At 48.7% G+C, this 16,775-nt stretch overlaps 2 protein-coding genes across 4 annotated transcripts in view; one reads left to right on the top strand and one right to left on the bottom strand.

Annotated features, from left to right (window-relative positions):
- The window catches only part of LOC147111830 (uncharacterized), a 340,177-nt gene that overhangs the window by 214,743 nt on the left and 108,659 nt on the right, over nt 1–16,775 (top strand). The window lies entirely within an intron of this gene.
- LOC147111831 (thiamine pyrophosphokinase 1-like) overlaps nt 1–16,775 on the bottom strand; it is a 134,907-nt gene that overhangs the window by 89,881 nt on the left and 28,251 nt on the right. For 2 of the 3 annotated variants that reach the window (XM_085999106.1, XM_085999103.1), the window contains exon 2: nt 6,712–6,786. The exons of the other annotated variant lie outside the window; for it this stretch is intronic. In XM_085999106.1, coding sequence (XP_085855232.1) covers nt 6,712–6,786 — 75 coding nt within the window. The remainder of the gene's footprint in view (nt 1–6,711; nt 6,787–16,775) is intronic. 3 annotated transcript variants of the gene reach the window in all.

The raw sequence follows: 16,775 nt of genomic DNA, 5'->3' as shown, positions 1-16,775 counted from the left end.
TTTCAGTGCCGGTGAGAGTTCTAACTGAGTCTGCGTAGAAGGACTCAGGTTAGAAGTCAGAATGTCAGTGTTTGACAGCTTCAAACAGCTGTGAAACACTGATATTTCATCTGTCAGCACGTCCTGACAGATGAAATTTCAGTCTGTGACGTCACCTGTTGCCGGGTGGCCCTTAATTGGCCTGCTGAGCCTGCTGGGCGGGCTCAACAAGGTCAATAAAGGGAAAATCGCGTGGATTGGACAGACGTCGATGAAGGCGAGACTGAAACCCAAAAGTTGTAGTTCCGCCTCCTTCCTGACTGCTGAATGAAAATTCAGCCCCGTCTCCAGTGTATGTCCAGTAAACTGTATTCCCAGCAAAGTTTCTTAATACTGTCAGTAACCAGGTTAAGCTGCCCACCCCAGCCATCACTGTCTCCTGCTGCCATGATTCCTTCCTCAGCGAACTTTCTGCACTGCAAACCTCAGTCCACAGGTAGCATGCAGTCACGGAGGGAGGGGAAGAGAAGAGGTGTCAATGATGATTCCAGTTTTCCATCCCAATTTGAAGAAATACAGAAAGTTCCATCTTAGCCAAAAACTGGATATGACCATCCACTGATAGCAGCCAGGTTTGAATATCAAAGTTTGAATTCAAATTAAGGCTAGAAAATAGTTAAATATTTGAGCAATCAACAAGAACAATGGTATTTGGCTGGCAAGCCCTGAATATTTGTGTTACGTTTTTGGAGTTTTTACTCTAGATATTTTTCTTGGGCTCAGACCATTCCTGCATGCTCAGACTGTAGTGTATGTACCTTTAAGAGAGAACTACTTTTACAGCTCCTGTATACTGTAGTACCGGCAGTGACCACCCCTGTATATAAGCCTTGAGCATGCCTCTGTACTGCCAGTCTTAAGACTACCCTACTCCAGTAAACACCTGTTGATTGTTAAGTTACAGCCTCCGTGTAGTTATTGGAAAACATCATACTCTAAGAATAACGGATCCAACAGTGGCAACGAGGTCGATTCGAATCTACCTGCAACTCTGCATTTCCCTTCAAGGATTCGCACTGGGAGGGCGGTGGAAGAAAGTCGAGGCCAGAAGCACGGGCGTCGACCACGAGCAACCGCCCAGTCATCCGGCAGAGAGTGAACATCGCAGGGGAGGCTGTTGAGAGTCGGGCTTGGTTCCCCAGCCACGACGATCCAGCAACAGACTGGCAACAGGTACAGCGCAGACCCTTCCCGGACAGCGGCGGCTGGAGCCGACCGACGGCAGAGAAAAAGCCGAGCAGCGTCGACGGGGTAAGAGAGAGGGTGAAGCGCACAGGGCGCGGCCGGGGGTTGAAAACCGAGCGGCGTCAAGGAAAAACAAACAGAGAGAGAGGGTAAAGCAGCAGCCGGGTTCAGGACCGAGCGACGGCAACGGGAAAGGCGCACAGGAGAACGTGCAGAGCACAGCCAGGGCTCAAGGGCTGAACCGCGTCCGCGGGGAGAAGAAGGGAGAGCGCAGGAGACGCCATTGAGCCACGGAGAAGAAGGGAGAGCGCAGGAGAAGCCACTATTAGAAGCCGCAGCGGACAAGAAGGGCGAGCGCGGGAAGAAAGGAAAGCGCGGGAGACACCATTTTGTGCCAGCGGAGAAGAAGGGAGAGTGTGGGAGACGACATTTTACACAGTTAAATCACACCCAGGGATGCCGAAAGTGGCAGTATCACTGCGTTCGACAATGAAGTCGAAGATTGGGCGACATATGTGGAACGCATGGAGGTGTACTGCAGGGCAAATGAAGTGCCAGATGCTAGGAAAGCACTGGTTTTGTTAAATTCCATGGGTGCAAAAACTTATGGCTTACTGCGAAACCTAATAACCCCAGAGAAGCCCGTGAATAAGAATTTCGAAAGCATAGTAGAAATCCTACAGGACCACTTAAACCCCACACCGCTGCTGATAGCAGAAATATTTAAGTTCCACAAACGGAACCAGCATAAAGACGAAAGCAATGCTGAGTACTTAACGGAACTGCGCAAGCTATCGAAACACTGCCAGTTTGGAGTGGGACTAGCAGATACGTTAAGGGACATGTTTGTGTGTGGGCTTCAAAGTGAAGGAACCCAGAAACAGCTTCTATCAGAAAAGGATCTTACGCTGGACAAGGCTTTCAGCATGGCAGTATCACACGAAGCAGCCGCAAGGGGCGCTGCTGAGATACAACGGAGACCGCAAGAATATGGCACCAATGAAATGTCATATGGAACAGGGAAGTGTTATCGCTGCAACAGAACAACACATGACCAGAAGGATTGTTGGTTCAAGGACCAAGTGTGCAGACAGTGTGGAAAAGCAGGACACATAGCAAGAGTCTGCAGGTCAGGGAAGAAAACCAACAGCAAGAAATCTCCACAGGAGAAGTACAAAAAGGTACATAAGGTGATGGACAGTAGTTCAGACGAACAGAAAAGTGATACAGACTCCGGAAGCAAGGAGCTGGGTTGTCTGAAACTACATAAGGTAACCAAAATGGAGGATCACCAGACTATCTGGGTCACACTCAAGATAGACGGAGTCCAAGTGAAAATGGAATTGGACGCAGGATCAGCCCTCACAGTCATAAACCAAAGGGACTACAAGCGGCTATTTTCACATATACCCTTGAAAGCTACAGAGATTGTCTTGAAGATGTACAAGGGGCAAAAAGTCTACCCCAAAGGAAAAATAAGGGTGAAAGTGACATATAAAGGTCAGGAAATACCTAAAATGGATATATATGTATTGCCAGATGGAGGACCACCACTACTAGGACGTGAATGGATCCGGAAGATACAATTAGATTGGCATTCCATACAGGCACTGAAGGTTGAGGCCAAAAAGGATGACGACGTCACACCTGGACGACTGTCAAAAATGCTAACTGACGCAAAAGAAGTGTTCCAGGAGGGACTCAGAACACTAAAAGGCATAACAGCAATGATTAAAATAGAGGAAAATGCAAGCCCAAAGTTTCTTAAGGCCAGACCAATGTCTTATGCGATCCGACCAGCCGTCGAAGCAGAGCTGGAAGGGTTGGAACATTCAGGAGTACTGTCCAAAGTAGACTGGAGCGAGTGGGCTACACCCATCGTTCCTGTAATGAAGAGGTCGTTGGGTAATACGCCTGGGGAACCAAAGAAGGTCCGCATCTGTGGGGATTTTAAGGTGACAGTGAACCCAGTCCTTCACACTGTACAATATCCGCTTCCACGGATTGAGGATATTTTCGCCTCGCTATCTGGAGGTAAACGCTTCACCAAAATTGATCTAGCCCAGGCGTACTTGCAAATGGCGGTAGAAGAAGCCTCGAAACAATACCTCACGATCAACACTCATAAAGGTCTCTACCAATACAACCGGCTGGTGTTCGGGGTAGCATCGGCTCCGGCTATTTGGCAAAGGGTGATGGATCAAGTCCTGCAAGGGATTCCAGGGACCCAGTGTTATTTGGATGACATCCTGGTCACGGGCGAAAATGACAGTGATCACCTCGCCAACCTGGAGAAGGTGCTCACTAGATTAAAGGAATATGGGCTACGAGCTAATCGCCACAAGTGCGAGTTTTTCCAGAAGCAGATCTCGCATTGTGGCCACGTTATTGATGAAGAGGGGTTACATAAGTCCACTGAAAAGATTGAGGCAGTCGTCAAGGCTCCAGCACCGGAAAATGTGACACAACTGAGGTCGTTCCTCGGGCTGGTGAACTACTACCATAAGTTCTTACCAAATTTGTCTACAGTATTACACCCACTGAACACCCTACTGCAAACGGGGGTACCATGGAAGTGGAATGACGAACGTAAACGAGCTTTCCAGAAGTGCAAAGAATTGATCACATCAAAAGAGGTGTTGGCCCATTTCAACCCAGCACTACCAATTCGTTTGGCATGTGATGCATCACCCTATGGTATTGGAGCAGCGATGTCGCACAAATTCCCAGACAGGTTGGAGAGGCCAGTAGCCTTTGCGTCTTGGTCACTAACCTCAGCCGAGCGCAACTACACCCAGATTGACAGGGAGGCCCTCAGCCTAGTATGGGGAGTAAAAAAATTCAACCACTATCTGCATGGGCAGAAGTTCACCTTGCTGACTGACCACCAACCACTTGTCTCCATCTTTAATCCAAAGAAGGGCGTTCCGGTGATGACGGCACAACGGTTACAAAGATGGTCCCTTTTTCTAGGGGCGAACCAATATGAAATAGAATATAAAGGCACGAAACAGCATGGAAACGCTGATGGGCTATCACGCCTGCCACTGCCTACTGTGGAGGAAGCAGCAGCAGTGGACCCTATCGAGATATTTTATTCGTCAATAATTGAATGATTGCCAGTAACGAACGCGGATATAGAAAAAGAGACCCGCAATGATCCGACACTGTCTCGGGTATATGATTTGACGGTGAGGGGATGGCCAACACATGGCGACTCACTGTTGCCAGCATTCTCATCCAGAAGAGAACAGCTGTCAGTATGCCAGGGGACAGTGATGTGTGGATCCCGAGTGGTAATTCCACCCAAGTTAAGGGAGAGAGTGCTAAATGAGCTTCACGAAGGTCATCTGGGAGGGGTGAAAATGAAAAGCCTTGCTAGGGCTTATGTGTGGTGGCCGGGGATCGATCAGCAAATCGAGGACCTAACCAAGAGCTGCTCAGGATGCCAGAAGGTCCAAAATGCACCACCACATGCCCCTCTACACCCATGGGAGTGGCCCTCCTCTCCATGGCAACAGGTGCATATTGATTTTGCTGGTCCATTCATGGACTCAATGTTCTTAATAGCAGTGGATGCTCACTCGAAATGGCTTGAGGTGATAAAAATGTCCTCAACCACTACAGAGAAAACGATTGCAGTCCTACGGACCTTTTTGCCAGGAACGGCTTGCCAGAGCAGATTTGCTCTGATAATGGACCACAGTTTGTGTCCGAAGAGTTTTGGAAATTTATGAGAAGGAATGGGGTAAGGCATTACACATCCGCCCTGTATCATCCAGCCACAAATGGATTGGCTGAGAGGTTCGTACAAACCTTTAAAAAGGCAATAAAGGCCATGTGTGATGATGAAATTTCACTGCAGCATAAGGTGGACAATTTCCTGTTAGCCTACAGAAATGCGACACATGCAGTTACCAACCAGACCCCGGCCATGATGTTCTTTAACCGAAGGTTGAGATCTCGTCTGGATTTGCTCAGACCAAATGTGCGAAGAAATGTTGAGGATAAACAATTCCAGCACATCAATGAGAAGCCGACAAGGAGCTTCAATGTAGGACAACCAGTCTTGGCCCGTGACTACCGAACAGAGAAATGGCAACCCGGAACGACATGCACACGGCAGGGGCCATTAATGTACACAGTGGATGTCGGGGAGAACATTATGAGACGCCACGTCGATCAGATCTTAGTGTCACAGGAACGAGTCAACCCCATGTCTCGCGTACCTGGGGATGAACCCGACATACCGGTAGCATCTACCTCAGAAACAGTAGCAGTGGAAACTGATGAACTAACCGACGAAAGGGGGCCAGAATTGCCTCCGCACCAAGAACAAGAACCTCAGGAAAGGCGCTATCCAGAAAGGATCAGGAAGCCGCCCCAAAGACTGAATCTATAAATGGACTATTTCTGTTTAATGTGCATGTTAAAGTGTTAATTGTTATTTGAATATTATGGGTACTGCTAATCTAAAAGGGGAGGAATTGTAGTGTATGTACCTTTAAGAGAGAACTACTTTTACAGCTCCTGTATACTGTAGTACCGGCAGTGACCACCCCTGTATATAAGCCTTGAGCATGCCTCTGTACTGCCAGTCTTAAGACTACCCTACTCCAGTAAACACCTGTTGATTGTTAAGTTACAGCCTCTGTGTAGTTATTGGAAAACATCATACTCTAAGAATCACGGATCCAACACAGACCACTCCCTATGGCCTAAAGTTTGCCTTTCCCTTTCCAATATCTAGGTAATTTGTAACAAACCGATAATCCTCCTTACTGTATTTCAGATACAACATGAGTTTCCTCCTCTTCTGAAGACAGAAGAATGAATAAATCACTAGTCCATGCCTTAGGCTAAAAAGTGCCAAACTGATTTGTTAAACTGTAAATGAATAAGTGAACTGAAACAATGACCTACTGCAGTCGATACAGACTTAACAATTCCTCTCGTAAGACAGAAAATAACAAATAGTTACGCTGGCCACATCAATCTGCAGTGTAACATAGATGAGACACAAAGTTTCTGATCATTAACCTTTACACAGGGGAGGGGCAATGTTGCTGAGCATACATTAACATTGCACTATCAACTAAGCACAACTACGGTGCTGGGTAGCTGCTCTATTAGCTAGTTACAAACAAATCACAGAATCACAGAATCACCAGTGCAGATAGAGGCCATTTCGGCCCATCGAGCCTGCACCGACACATATCCCACCCTATCCCTGTAACCCCATGTATTTAATCCCCTAACACTAAGGGTCAATTTATCATAGCCAAATCAACCTAACCTGCACATCTTTGGACTGTGGGAGGAAACCGGAGCACCCGGAGGAAACCCACGCAGACACAGGGAGAATGTGCAAACTCCACACAGACAGTCGCCCGAGACCAGATTTGAACCCGGGTCCCTGGCGCTGTGAGGCAACAGTGCTAACCACTATGCCACCGTGCCCCCCTTTAACAATTATCAAAACCATACCTTTGCTCCACAGGCGTTGAAATTGATCACTGTCCATAGGCTGATTGAGAATTAACAGACAGTGTTTCAGTTTTCCTAAAATGAAAAAGGGCAAGGTTAATCAGGAAACGATATAGACATACCACAGTAATTATGTTTTAGTCAACCATCCTATGATTTTTACTTTGTTCCAAGCTGGTGGTTATCTCTCTTCCACCCCTTCCCCCTTTTATCCTTAATTCAGAAGTATACTTTTACCTTAGGCAATGTTGTAATTCACTTTCTTTCCTGCTCTCTTAATTATGATTTATACTTGGCTTCAGTTAATATTACCAACCTCCCCATCCCAAACTTTAATTCAAGTAACAAAGTCCACACACATGTGCATGGCACTCGTTCCTACGTACTTAGCTTAAAAAGGGCGTGAGGAAGAGGCAGAACATGAGTTTTTCTTACTTACATTTATGCTTTATGAAGCACTACACTTTCCACATTGTTGAGCAACGATTGAAGCAGACATGCTGGGATGATATTAGTTAAGGGCATTGTAAAACATTGAAAATTCAGACGCCCAAAGAAATCTAAAGCATTCTAACAGGGGAGCCAATAGTAAATTGATAAACTTCACCGTAAATACTCTTATTCCAGCACACCCTGACCCAATACTTGTCCATGAAATGGAGCAGATAAAGTGCAGCCCTGTTAATACAAACATTTTTGCAAGTATTTTAATGTACTGTCATTCCTGCAATTTTACTTCAGGAGGCCAGACAGCAAACTGATTGTATCATTAAGCACATCACATCCACAGGCTGCAAAAATCTTCAGAAAAGTGAAATTTATAAGAACATAAGATGTAGGAGCAGGAGTAGGCCATTTGGGCCCTCGAGCCTGCTCTGCCATTCGATAAGATCATGGCTGATCTGATCTTGGCCTCAACTCCACTTCCCTGCCTGCTCCCCATAACCCTGAACTCCCTTATTGTTCAAAAATCTGTCTGTCTCCACCTTAAATATATTCAATAACTCCGCCTCCAGAGCTCTCTGGGGTAAAGAATTCCAAAGATTCACGACCCTGAGAGAAGAAATTCCTCCTCATCTATGTTTTAAATGGGTGACCCCTTATTCTGAAACTGTGCCCCCTAGTTCTAGATTCCCCAGACGAGGGGAAACATCCTCTCTGCATCTATCTTGTCAAGCCCCCTCAGCATCTTATATGTTTCAATAAGATCACCTCTCATTCTTCTAAACTCCAATGAGTACAGGACCAACCTGCTCAACCTTTCTTCATAAGACATCTCTTCATCTCAGGAATCAACCTAGTGAACCTTCTCTGAATTGCCTCCAATGCAAATATATCCCTCCTTAAATAAGGAGACCAAAATTGTATGCATTACTCCAGGTGTAGTCTCACCAATAACCTGTACAGTTGTAGCAGAACTTCCCTACTTACTTAGCCTATCTATACCCCTTTGTAGATTCTTTGGGGGAGAAATTCGGTTGGTAGCGCCAGCGATTAGCGCCTAAAGAGGCCGAGAAGTGGGGCGTTAGCCAATTTTCGGCCAGGTGTAGTGAACCCAGCGCCTCTTGCCATTTTGAGTGGGTTTTAGCACCGGCGCTAAATCTTAGCGCCCGCTCGCGGGCGCAGGCAGATCATGATGTCATTTCAGTGTGCAACGCCTTTTTGGCGCCCCGGACCGGAAATTCAGTGGTGCACCCCTTTGTTCCGCCTGGCGCTAATAAGGACAGCTTACTGGAACATTCCCCAGTCGCTCTCGGGCTTAGGGGGGCGCTCTTTAAAGGGGACTGCACTGGTATAAAAGCGGCAGCCATTTTGGGAGCACAACTTCTTTGAGATTTTCACAGAGTTGCACTCTGAGAGCCATATCACTAGTGACCCAGTGCTGCCAGAGGACATTCAGCCTTCAATCACCCTGCTGCTGGTGAGCATTTACACCCTGTATAATTTCTTGTTATCTATTATTATGGGGGCTGCTTTGGAGGGGAACGTCCTGCTGCTCGACCATCTGGAAAGGGCACAGAGACGGAGGGAGAGAGGGCCAGGAATGGCCAGACGGAGGAGGGCCAACAGACGTCGTTACACCAGACCTTACGCTGCCAGGGTATTCAGGCAGCAGTTCTCTTACCTCAACATGTCAGAGGAGCAGTGTCTTAGGAGGCTGCGATTCAGAAAGGAGGTGGTGACTGAGCTGTGCCACCTGCTTCAGGCAGATCTTCAGCCGCAGATAAGGTGCAGGACCTCTCTGTCGGTGGCTGTCAAGATTACAGTAACACTTAATTTCTATGCGACCGGCTCCTTTCAGGCAGCAACTGGGGGCATTGCCAACATCTCCCAGTTTGCGGTGCATGGCTGCATCCAGCAAGTAACAGATGCCCTGTTTAAAAGGCGGCGGCAGTACATCTCCTTCACTGCGACACCGGAGAAGCAGCGGGAGCGCGCAGAGGGCTTCGCGGCAATAGCAGACTTCCCCATGGTGCAGGGCGCCATTGACTGCACGCACGTGGCTTTGCGGGCGCCTGTTTTGAATCCTGAGGACTTCCGCAACCGCAAGGGGTTCCACTCCTTGAATGTGCAGCTGGTCTGTGACCACCGGCAGCTGATCTTCGCGGTCAATGCTCAGTTCCCAGGCAGCAGCCACGACGTATTCATCCTGCGCCAGACTTCAGTAACAGACCTTTTCGAGGCCCCGGCTCACCCAGAAGGCTGGCTTCTCGGTGACAAGGGCTATCCTCTGTGACCGTGGCTGATGACCCCGCTCCGTTCGCCCAGCACCCCTGCAGAAGAGCACTACAACGTCAGCCATCAGGCGACGAGGAACATTGTGGAGCACACAATCGGCGTGCTGAAGCAGCGGTTCTACTGTTTGGACCATTCGGGAGGCGCCTTGCAGTACTCACTAGAGCGAGTCTCCCACTTCGTCGTTGTCTGCTGCATGCTCCATAACCTCGCCACCCTGCGCACCCGGCCAATGCCAGCAGACATTGAAGGACCAGCAGAGGAGGAGGAGGAGGACCAAGACGGGAGGGTCCCAGGAACCGGAAGGGCCGTCCATCAGAGGCTGATAAGGAGTCGGTTCTAGGCCCCTCCCACGGAATGCTTGGTGCCAATCGAAAACCAGGAATGGAACCATTTGGATAACCCAAAGCCTATGAAGGCCAGTATGAATGTAAATAGCAGACATGGCCAATGTCAATAAAATAATTTGTTTATTTTGAAAAATGTGCTTCCTTCCAACATGACAAAGCAATGGCAACAGAAAGCTTAACTAACAAACTAACACATAAGTTACTCGAACACCCGGGAGACTATCCAAAACATTACTAACATTCAGGCCAAGTGGCTCGCACACCGGGGAGACTATCCAAAACATTACTAACATTCAGACCAGCATCCACGGCCTTGATTTCTAGAAATAAGACGACTCAGCAGCACCTTCTAGTCTTTCCCCTTTGATGGTGATCTACTTCTCTTGCGAGAACGGTCCCTTCCCTCCCTGCAGCTCCTCCGTAATGGGACCCCAGTGGCTGCATGAAGGCTGGGGGACGCCTGCTGACTGTCCGAAAGCGCAGATGCCCCTGAGGGACGGCCTGGACGGACTCTGGGCTTGGAGGGCCCGGATGCTGACTGCTCCAACTGGGCATGGGTGGAAGCAGTCTGTCCTGCAGGTGATGGCAGCTGCAGTGGAGACGTGCCAGCGGTGGCATCAGGAATGCTGACATCCTGAGAGCGGACACCTGCTCCGTGGTCGGCCGACACACTGGCACTCTGACGGGGCAGCACCGCAGCATGCGAACCAATCGGCGGGTCCACAGATTGCTGGCCTGCTGTGGTGCTGCAAGGGCCCCGGGTAATCCTGCCTGATCCATCGAGGGTGGCAGCAGTCAGTGCTTGCGTGGCCTCAATCTGCCTCTGCATGAGGCTAGCGAGTGACTGCGTTGCAGGTGCCAGTGCTTCGGTGAAGCCCTGGACAGTCCTTTCCAGTGCTTCGGTCAAGCCCTGGACAGTCCTTTCCAGTGATGTACCAAAGCCCTGGACAGTCCTTTCCAGTGATGTACCAAAGCCCTGGACAGTCCTTTCCAGTGATGTACCGAAGCCCTGGGCAGTCTTTTTCAGGGCTGCCCCGAAGCCCTGGGCACTCCTTTCCTGTGCTGCCCCGAAGTCTTGCACACTCCTTGCCAGTGTCTCGATGGATTCAGGCATCCTTGCCACTGCAGCCATCAGCTCAGTGTGCCTGAGCCGAGCCTGGGTGCTCATTTCTGCGAGGGAACGCACCTCTTCTGCGCTCTGTGCAGCAGTCATCGTGGCCTGACTCGCCCTCCGGGGAGATGGCTCCCAAGCTTCCCTACCCCCCTTGCGTTGCTGGAGCCCGCTGGTTCCTGCAACTGGTTCCTCCTCAGAGCCACCCCCCCGCTCCCCTCCAGGGAAGCACTATTCCCAGTCTGCAGATGGGCTGCCTCGCCTGAGGGTGGTATGGATGGTCCGGCTTCCTCCTGCTCGTCGCCTCCGGAGTCAGTGTCCCTGGCAGCTTGACGGCCCGGCTCCCAAGCTGGTAATGCAGCATCTGAAAGCAGGGAGGTTGAAGAGTGGCTTTAGCGAAAGGACAGGGTGGCAGCAAGGGATGCAAGAGTGCTGCAATGCTCTGACATGGGTCCAGAGTGAAAAAGCATGCTGGTGGGGGGAACAAGTGGAAGGAGACAGTTCAAAAAGGTGATGACCTTACCATCGCTGTGCACAATGGGGTCGGCAGCTCCAGTGGTGACAGGACCACTCATCTGGCCCCCAACAATCAGGTGGACTCTTTCCTCCAGGTCCGTCAGTGTCTGCAGCTGAGGAGGGCCTCCTCCGGTACGAATCTGTTCCCTCCAGTTCCTGGCCAGCTTGGCCTGCAGGAGAAAGGACGGGAAGTGATGAAACATGCTGCCCTGAGTTGTCAGCTCATGCCCCCCATGGTGGAACAGCCCTTACAGTATGCCCTGAGTTGAATGTGCGTGTGCGTTCCCAGAAAGGGCCATGGGTGCTGGCTGACAGATGGCCATTGGGGCATCGCGCACCCTCTGGCCATAAAGTCAGGTGCAGATGGAGGGATGAAGAAGATTGCCAAAAAGCCACTCACCCTAACGACCCGAGTGAGATAGTTGAACTTCTTCCTGCATTGCACAGGAGTCCTGGGCGCCACGCTGCTGGAGTTGACTCTTTGAGAAACTTCCCTCCAAGCTCTGCGGTACTCGTTCTGATGAGGCCTCCTGCCATTGTCAGGGTACAGCACTGCTCGGCGGCGCTCCACTGCGCCAACCAAAGCATCCAATGCCCCATCGGTAAAGCACTCCGCTCTCTGCCTCACCCTCTCCATCTGGTCAAAGTTTGTAACGCCACAGAATGCACAGCGCCGATTTTGAGGCCTACAGGGCAATGAGTGTGGCTGCTGATCCTAAATGACCCGCCCCTTTAAGAGCTGGCCGGCGCCAGCATGTCTCGTGGTCATCGATTATTGACAGCACCTGCGCTGCGCCCGGCCGCCCAGATATTAAGTAGCGCCGCCAGGTTAGCGCCTTAGGAGTCCCGTGCAGCGCCTGATTTTACACCGCAATCACCTTTAGGGGCGATGCAACCCAATATCGCTCGAGGTGGCGATAAGTTGCGCCTGGCGATACAATTTGCACACTGCCAATTCTAGCGCCCCAAGCGGGGCTATACCCAATTTCTCCCCCTTTGTGTCCTCTTCGCAATTTGCTTTCCCACCTATCTTTGTATCATCAGCAAATTTGGCTACATTGCACTCGGTCCCTTCATCCAAGTCATTAATATAGATTGTAAATAGTTGAAGCCCCAGCACTGATCCCTGTGGCACCCCACTCGTTACAGTTTGCCAACCGGAAAATGACCCATTTATCCCGACTCTCTGTTTTCTGTTAGTTAGCCAATCCTCTATTCATGCTAATATATTACCCCCAACCCCATGAGCTCTTATTTTGTGCAGTAACCTTTTATGTGGCACCTTATCAAATGCCTTCTGGAAATCCAAATACACTACATCTACTGGTTACCCTTTATCCACCCTGCTTGTTACATCCTCAAAGAACTCCAGCAAATTTGTCAAACACGATTTCCCTTTCATAAAACCATGCTGACTCTACTTGACTGTATTATGATTTTCTAAATGTCCTGCTACTGCTTCCTTACCAGCATTTTCCCAATGACAGATGTTAGGCTAACTGGTCTATAGTTTCCCGCTTTCTGTCTCCCTCCTTTCTTAAATAAGGGCGTTACATTTGCAGTTTTCCAATCCGCTGGGATCTCTCCAGAATCCAGGGAATTTTGGTAGATTGCAACCAATGCATCCACTATCTCTGCAGTCACTTATTTTAAGACCCTAGGATGCAGGCCATCAGGTCCAGGAGACTTCTCCACCTTTAGTCCCATTATTTTACCAAGTGCTTTTTCTCTAGTGATAGCGATTGTTTTAAGTTCCCCCCTCCCTATAGCCCCTTGATTATCTATTATTGGGATGCTTTTAGTGTCTTCTACCATGAAGATCGAGACAAAATATTTGTTCAAAGTCTCTGCCATTTCCCTGTTTCCCATTATTAATTCCCCAGTCTCATCCGCTAAGGGATCAACGTTTACCTTAGCTACTCTCTTCCTTTTTATACACCTGTAGAAGCTCTTACTGTCTGTTTTTATATTTCTTGCTAGTTTACTCTCATAATCTATCTTCTCTCTCTTATTTTTTTCGTCATCCTTTGCTGGTTTCTAAAAATTTCCCAATTGTATGGTCTACCACTAATCCTCGCAACATTGTATGCCTTTGTTTTCAATTTGATACCCTCCTTAACTGCCTTAGTTAGCCACGGATGGCTCATCCTTCTCTTAAGAGTCTTTCCTTCTCACTGGAATATATCTTTGCTGAGAGTTATGAAATATCTCCTTAAATGTCTGCCACTGCTTATCTACCGTCTTACCCTTTAATCTATTTTCCCAGTCAACTTTAGCCTACTCTGCCTTCATACCTTTGTAATTGCCTTTATTTAAGTTCAGGACACTGGTTTTGAGACCCAACTTTCTCACCCTCAAACTGAATTTGAAATTCTATCATGCAATGATCACTCTTATGAACTAGATTTTCTTTAAAAACACAAATGCTTGGAAGTGAAGGCTTATGTTCTTGTCCACCATAACAACCTGTTCTTTAATGAACTTTGCTATAAGGAGAGCCACAGGCATTTTCTTTTAAAAAAAGATATCTGACTGAAATTAAATTTTTGAAAGTCAGCATAAAATGCCATTCTCCATATTAAGGCAGTAACATCAATGTACTTGTAAAACATTTAGGTGGTGATCTTGGCTTTATATTGTGTAATATTGGTTCACAATTATAGGGGAGAAATTGGACCACATCACGCCCATTTTTCAGTGAATAATGAGCACTGGGGGGATGAATTTTAACTCCCGATCCCCCGCGACAGCTGTCCCCTGGAGGTTTGTCAACCATCTTATTGGTTTGGACAACTTTTACTCATCCCGGGCGGCTGCCTGTAAGAAGTGTTGTATTGATTAAAATATTTAAATAAGGGTCCTTCTTCGGTTGAAGGACCCTTCTCTCAAATTGAAATGTGGAAGCGCCGGAGTCGATGTTTCTTAACTCTGCCTAGTGATTCTTGGTAGAAGCAATGTTATTTAAAGGGATCCTCAGCTGCATTCAGGTAAGTCTCTGGTTCGTCGTTATAGGCTGCATGTGGGCTTGGAAGCTTTTTTTGCTTTGGTTGAGATAGCTGTTTGAATAACTAGTGGAAAGTGTCTTTCAGGAGCATCCACACTTTGTCGGAGCTGGAGTTTGGGCCCTTTACTGCTGAAAAATGGATGGGTTGCTGCATCTACCATTGGCGCTGAAGAAGGAGCAGCAGCAAGCAAGAGACCTGCAGCTGCTGGCACAAGCAATCAAAGGAGGGCAGGGCGCACAAGGCCTTACACCACGCGGGTCTTCCGCAACAGAATGTTGCATCTCAACTTCAGTGAAGAGCAGTGTGTCCGGCCGCCTCCACTTCACCAGGGATTTGTGACTGACCTATATCACCTGTTGCAGGACCAGCTGCATCCCAGCATCGGTGCTTATGTAGCACTGCCTGTGGCTGTAAAGATCACCGTGGTGCTCAATTTCCCTGCCTCTGGGTCATTTCAGGCTGCAACAGGTGACATCAACAACACAATTCAGTTTGCAGTGCACTGCTTCATAAGATAGATGACAGATGCACTCTTTGACAAGCAGAACCATTTTGTCACCTGTCCTATGGAGACTGCCAGACAAGAGCATTGAGCTTTGCCCAAATTGTTGGCTTCCCACAGGTCCAGGGAGTCATCGATTGCACAAACGTTGCCTTGCTCTGTATGAAGTCCCCGGAGTATTCATTAACAGGAAAAGCTTCCACTCTATGAATGTGCAGACAGTGGCTAATGCAGGTCTGTGCCCAGTTTCCTGGTAGTTGTCATGATGCCTTTGTCCTGCAAAAGTCTTCAATCCACTCTCTTTTTACGTGTAGGCCATTGTATATTAGGCCAACTGCTTGGGGACAAGGACTAACCCTTGACCATCTGGCTCGTTAATCCGGTCAGGAACCCAAGCACAGACACTGAGGAGCGTTGCAATCAAAGCCGTGCTGTAACAAGGGTTCTTATAGAGTAAACCATTGACATTCTAAAGCAGAGGTTCCACTGCTTGGACAGATCTGGAGGGGTTCTTCAGTACAGCCTCGAGAGGGTCTCCAAAATCACTGTTATCTGCTGCATACTCCACAACTTCGCCCTGCTAAGGGAGTAATCCTTGAAGCCACCTTACGAGGAAAAAGTGGAGGAGCAAGGTGGAGAGGAAGACAAACAGAAAGAGCAATTGGCAGAAATGCTGCCAACTGCCAGAGCTATGAATGGTTCTGCTGAGTTACCCATCCTCAATGCAGCAACAGTCCCTCCTACCATCATACCCAGCTTAAGCATTCCCTCATCTTTAGCACCAGCACCAATGCAAGAAAATGTTGCACAATAGCAAACTGTTTAATAGCAGTTCATTTTGCCATTCTTTATATTAGTTTGGAAACTAAACATCACCCTTGTGTAAGCCTCTAGTGCCCATCTTCTGTGTTCGTTTGCCTATTCTGGTGCTCCTTCAAGATGCTTCCCCAGTGGCAACAGCATGGGAGGTGGAAGATTGCAAAATGTTCACTGAGAGCACTTGAGATGGCCGTGGTGAGCGACCGCGAGGAGCTCTGGCCTTAGAGGGCATGGCTGCAGATTGCAGCATTTCAGTGGATGACAGGGCAGCCTAGCCCAGCTGGCTGCCTGGCACCAAAATGGGCACTGGTTCAGAAATTTGGCTGGGGACCAGGAATGCTGTCATCTGGAGAGAGAACAACATCTGTCTCTCCCATGGTGTCAATGCCACTGTCTTGGGACTGTGCATCAGTACTCACACTGCTCTGCACAAGAGGAGAGTTCAGGATTGAGATGACAATTTGGAAGCCTCTTTCCATCATCTCCTTCATGCTTTGAAAGCCAGAGGAAATGCTGAAACCCAGTGCCAAGATGGCAGCAGTCCGAGCTTCAGTGGAAGCTGTTAGAACCAGAAGTTCCAAAATTGCAGGCCTTTCTGCAGTGTTTATAGAGCTGACCACATGCTCCACAGTTGACTGTATTGTCTCTACAGCCTGCTGGAATACCCCACAAAGTTGGATCTGGACTACTCCATGCTCTTTGATATTGTGCATCAGCTCTCTGGCAGGCCGTCCAGTGCATCAAGTAGTTTCTCGTGCACAGCCAGTCTTCTCTATGCTGGGCCCTTGAAATCAGCGTCTGTGCAGCAGGGCCAGGTTGTGGTCTTCCCCGCCAGCAGGCTTGTTCCTGTGCTGTCCCATCCCCGTCCTTGCTGCTGCGCACTTGTGCTCAGTGAATCTCCCAGTGCAGATCTCTCAGCTGGTGCCTGCAAGAGTAAGGTCGAGTGATAGCGAGTGATAGGGTGCGTTCTCGAAGGCTCTACTCCTCCATCTGCTTCAACAGGGCCCTTTATCTCTCCAGGGTCT

This window comes from Somniosus microcephalus, chromosome 10 (genome assembly GCF_052327205.1).
Source record: "Somniosus microcephalus isolate GS21.2 chromosome 10, FLI_Smic_1.0, whole genome shotgun sequence".
NCBI classification, from domain to species: Eukaryota; Metazoa; Chordata; class Chondrichthyes; order Squaliformes; family Somniosidae; genus Somniosus; species Somniosus microcephalus.
The sequence above is the reverse complement of the archived record's forward strand: the minus strand, read 5'-3'. Positions and strand labels throughout refer to the sequence as shown.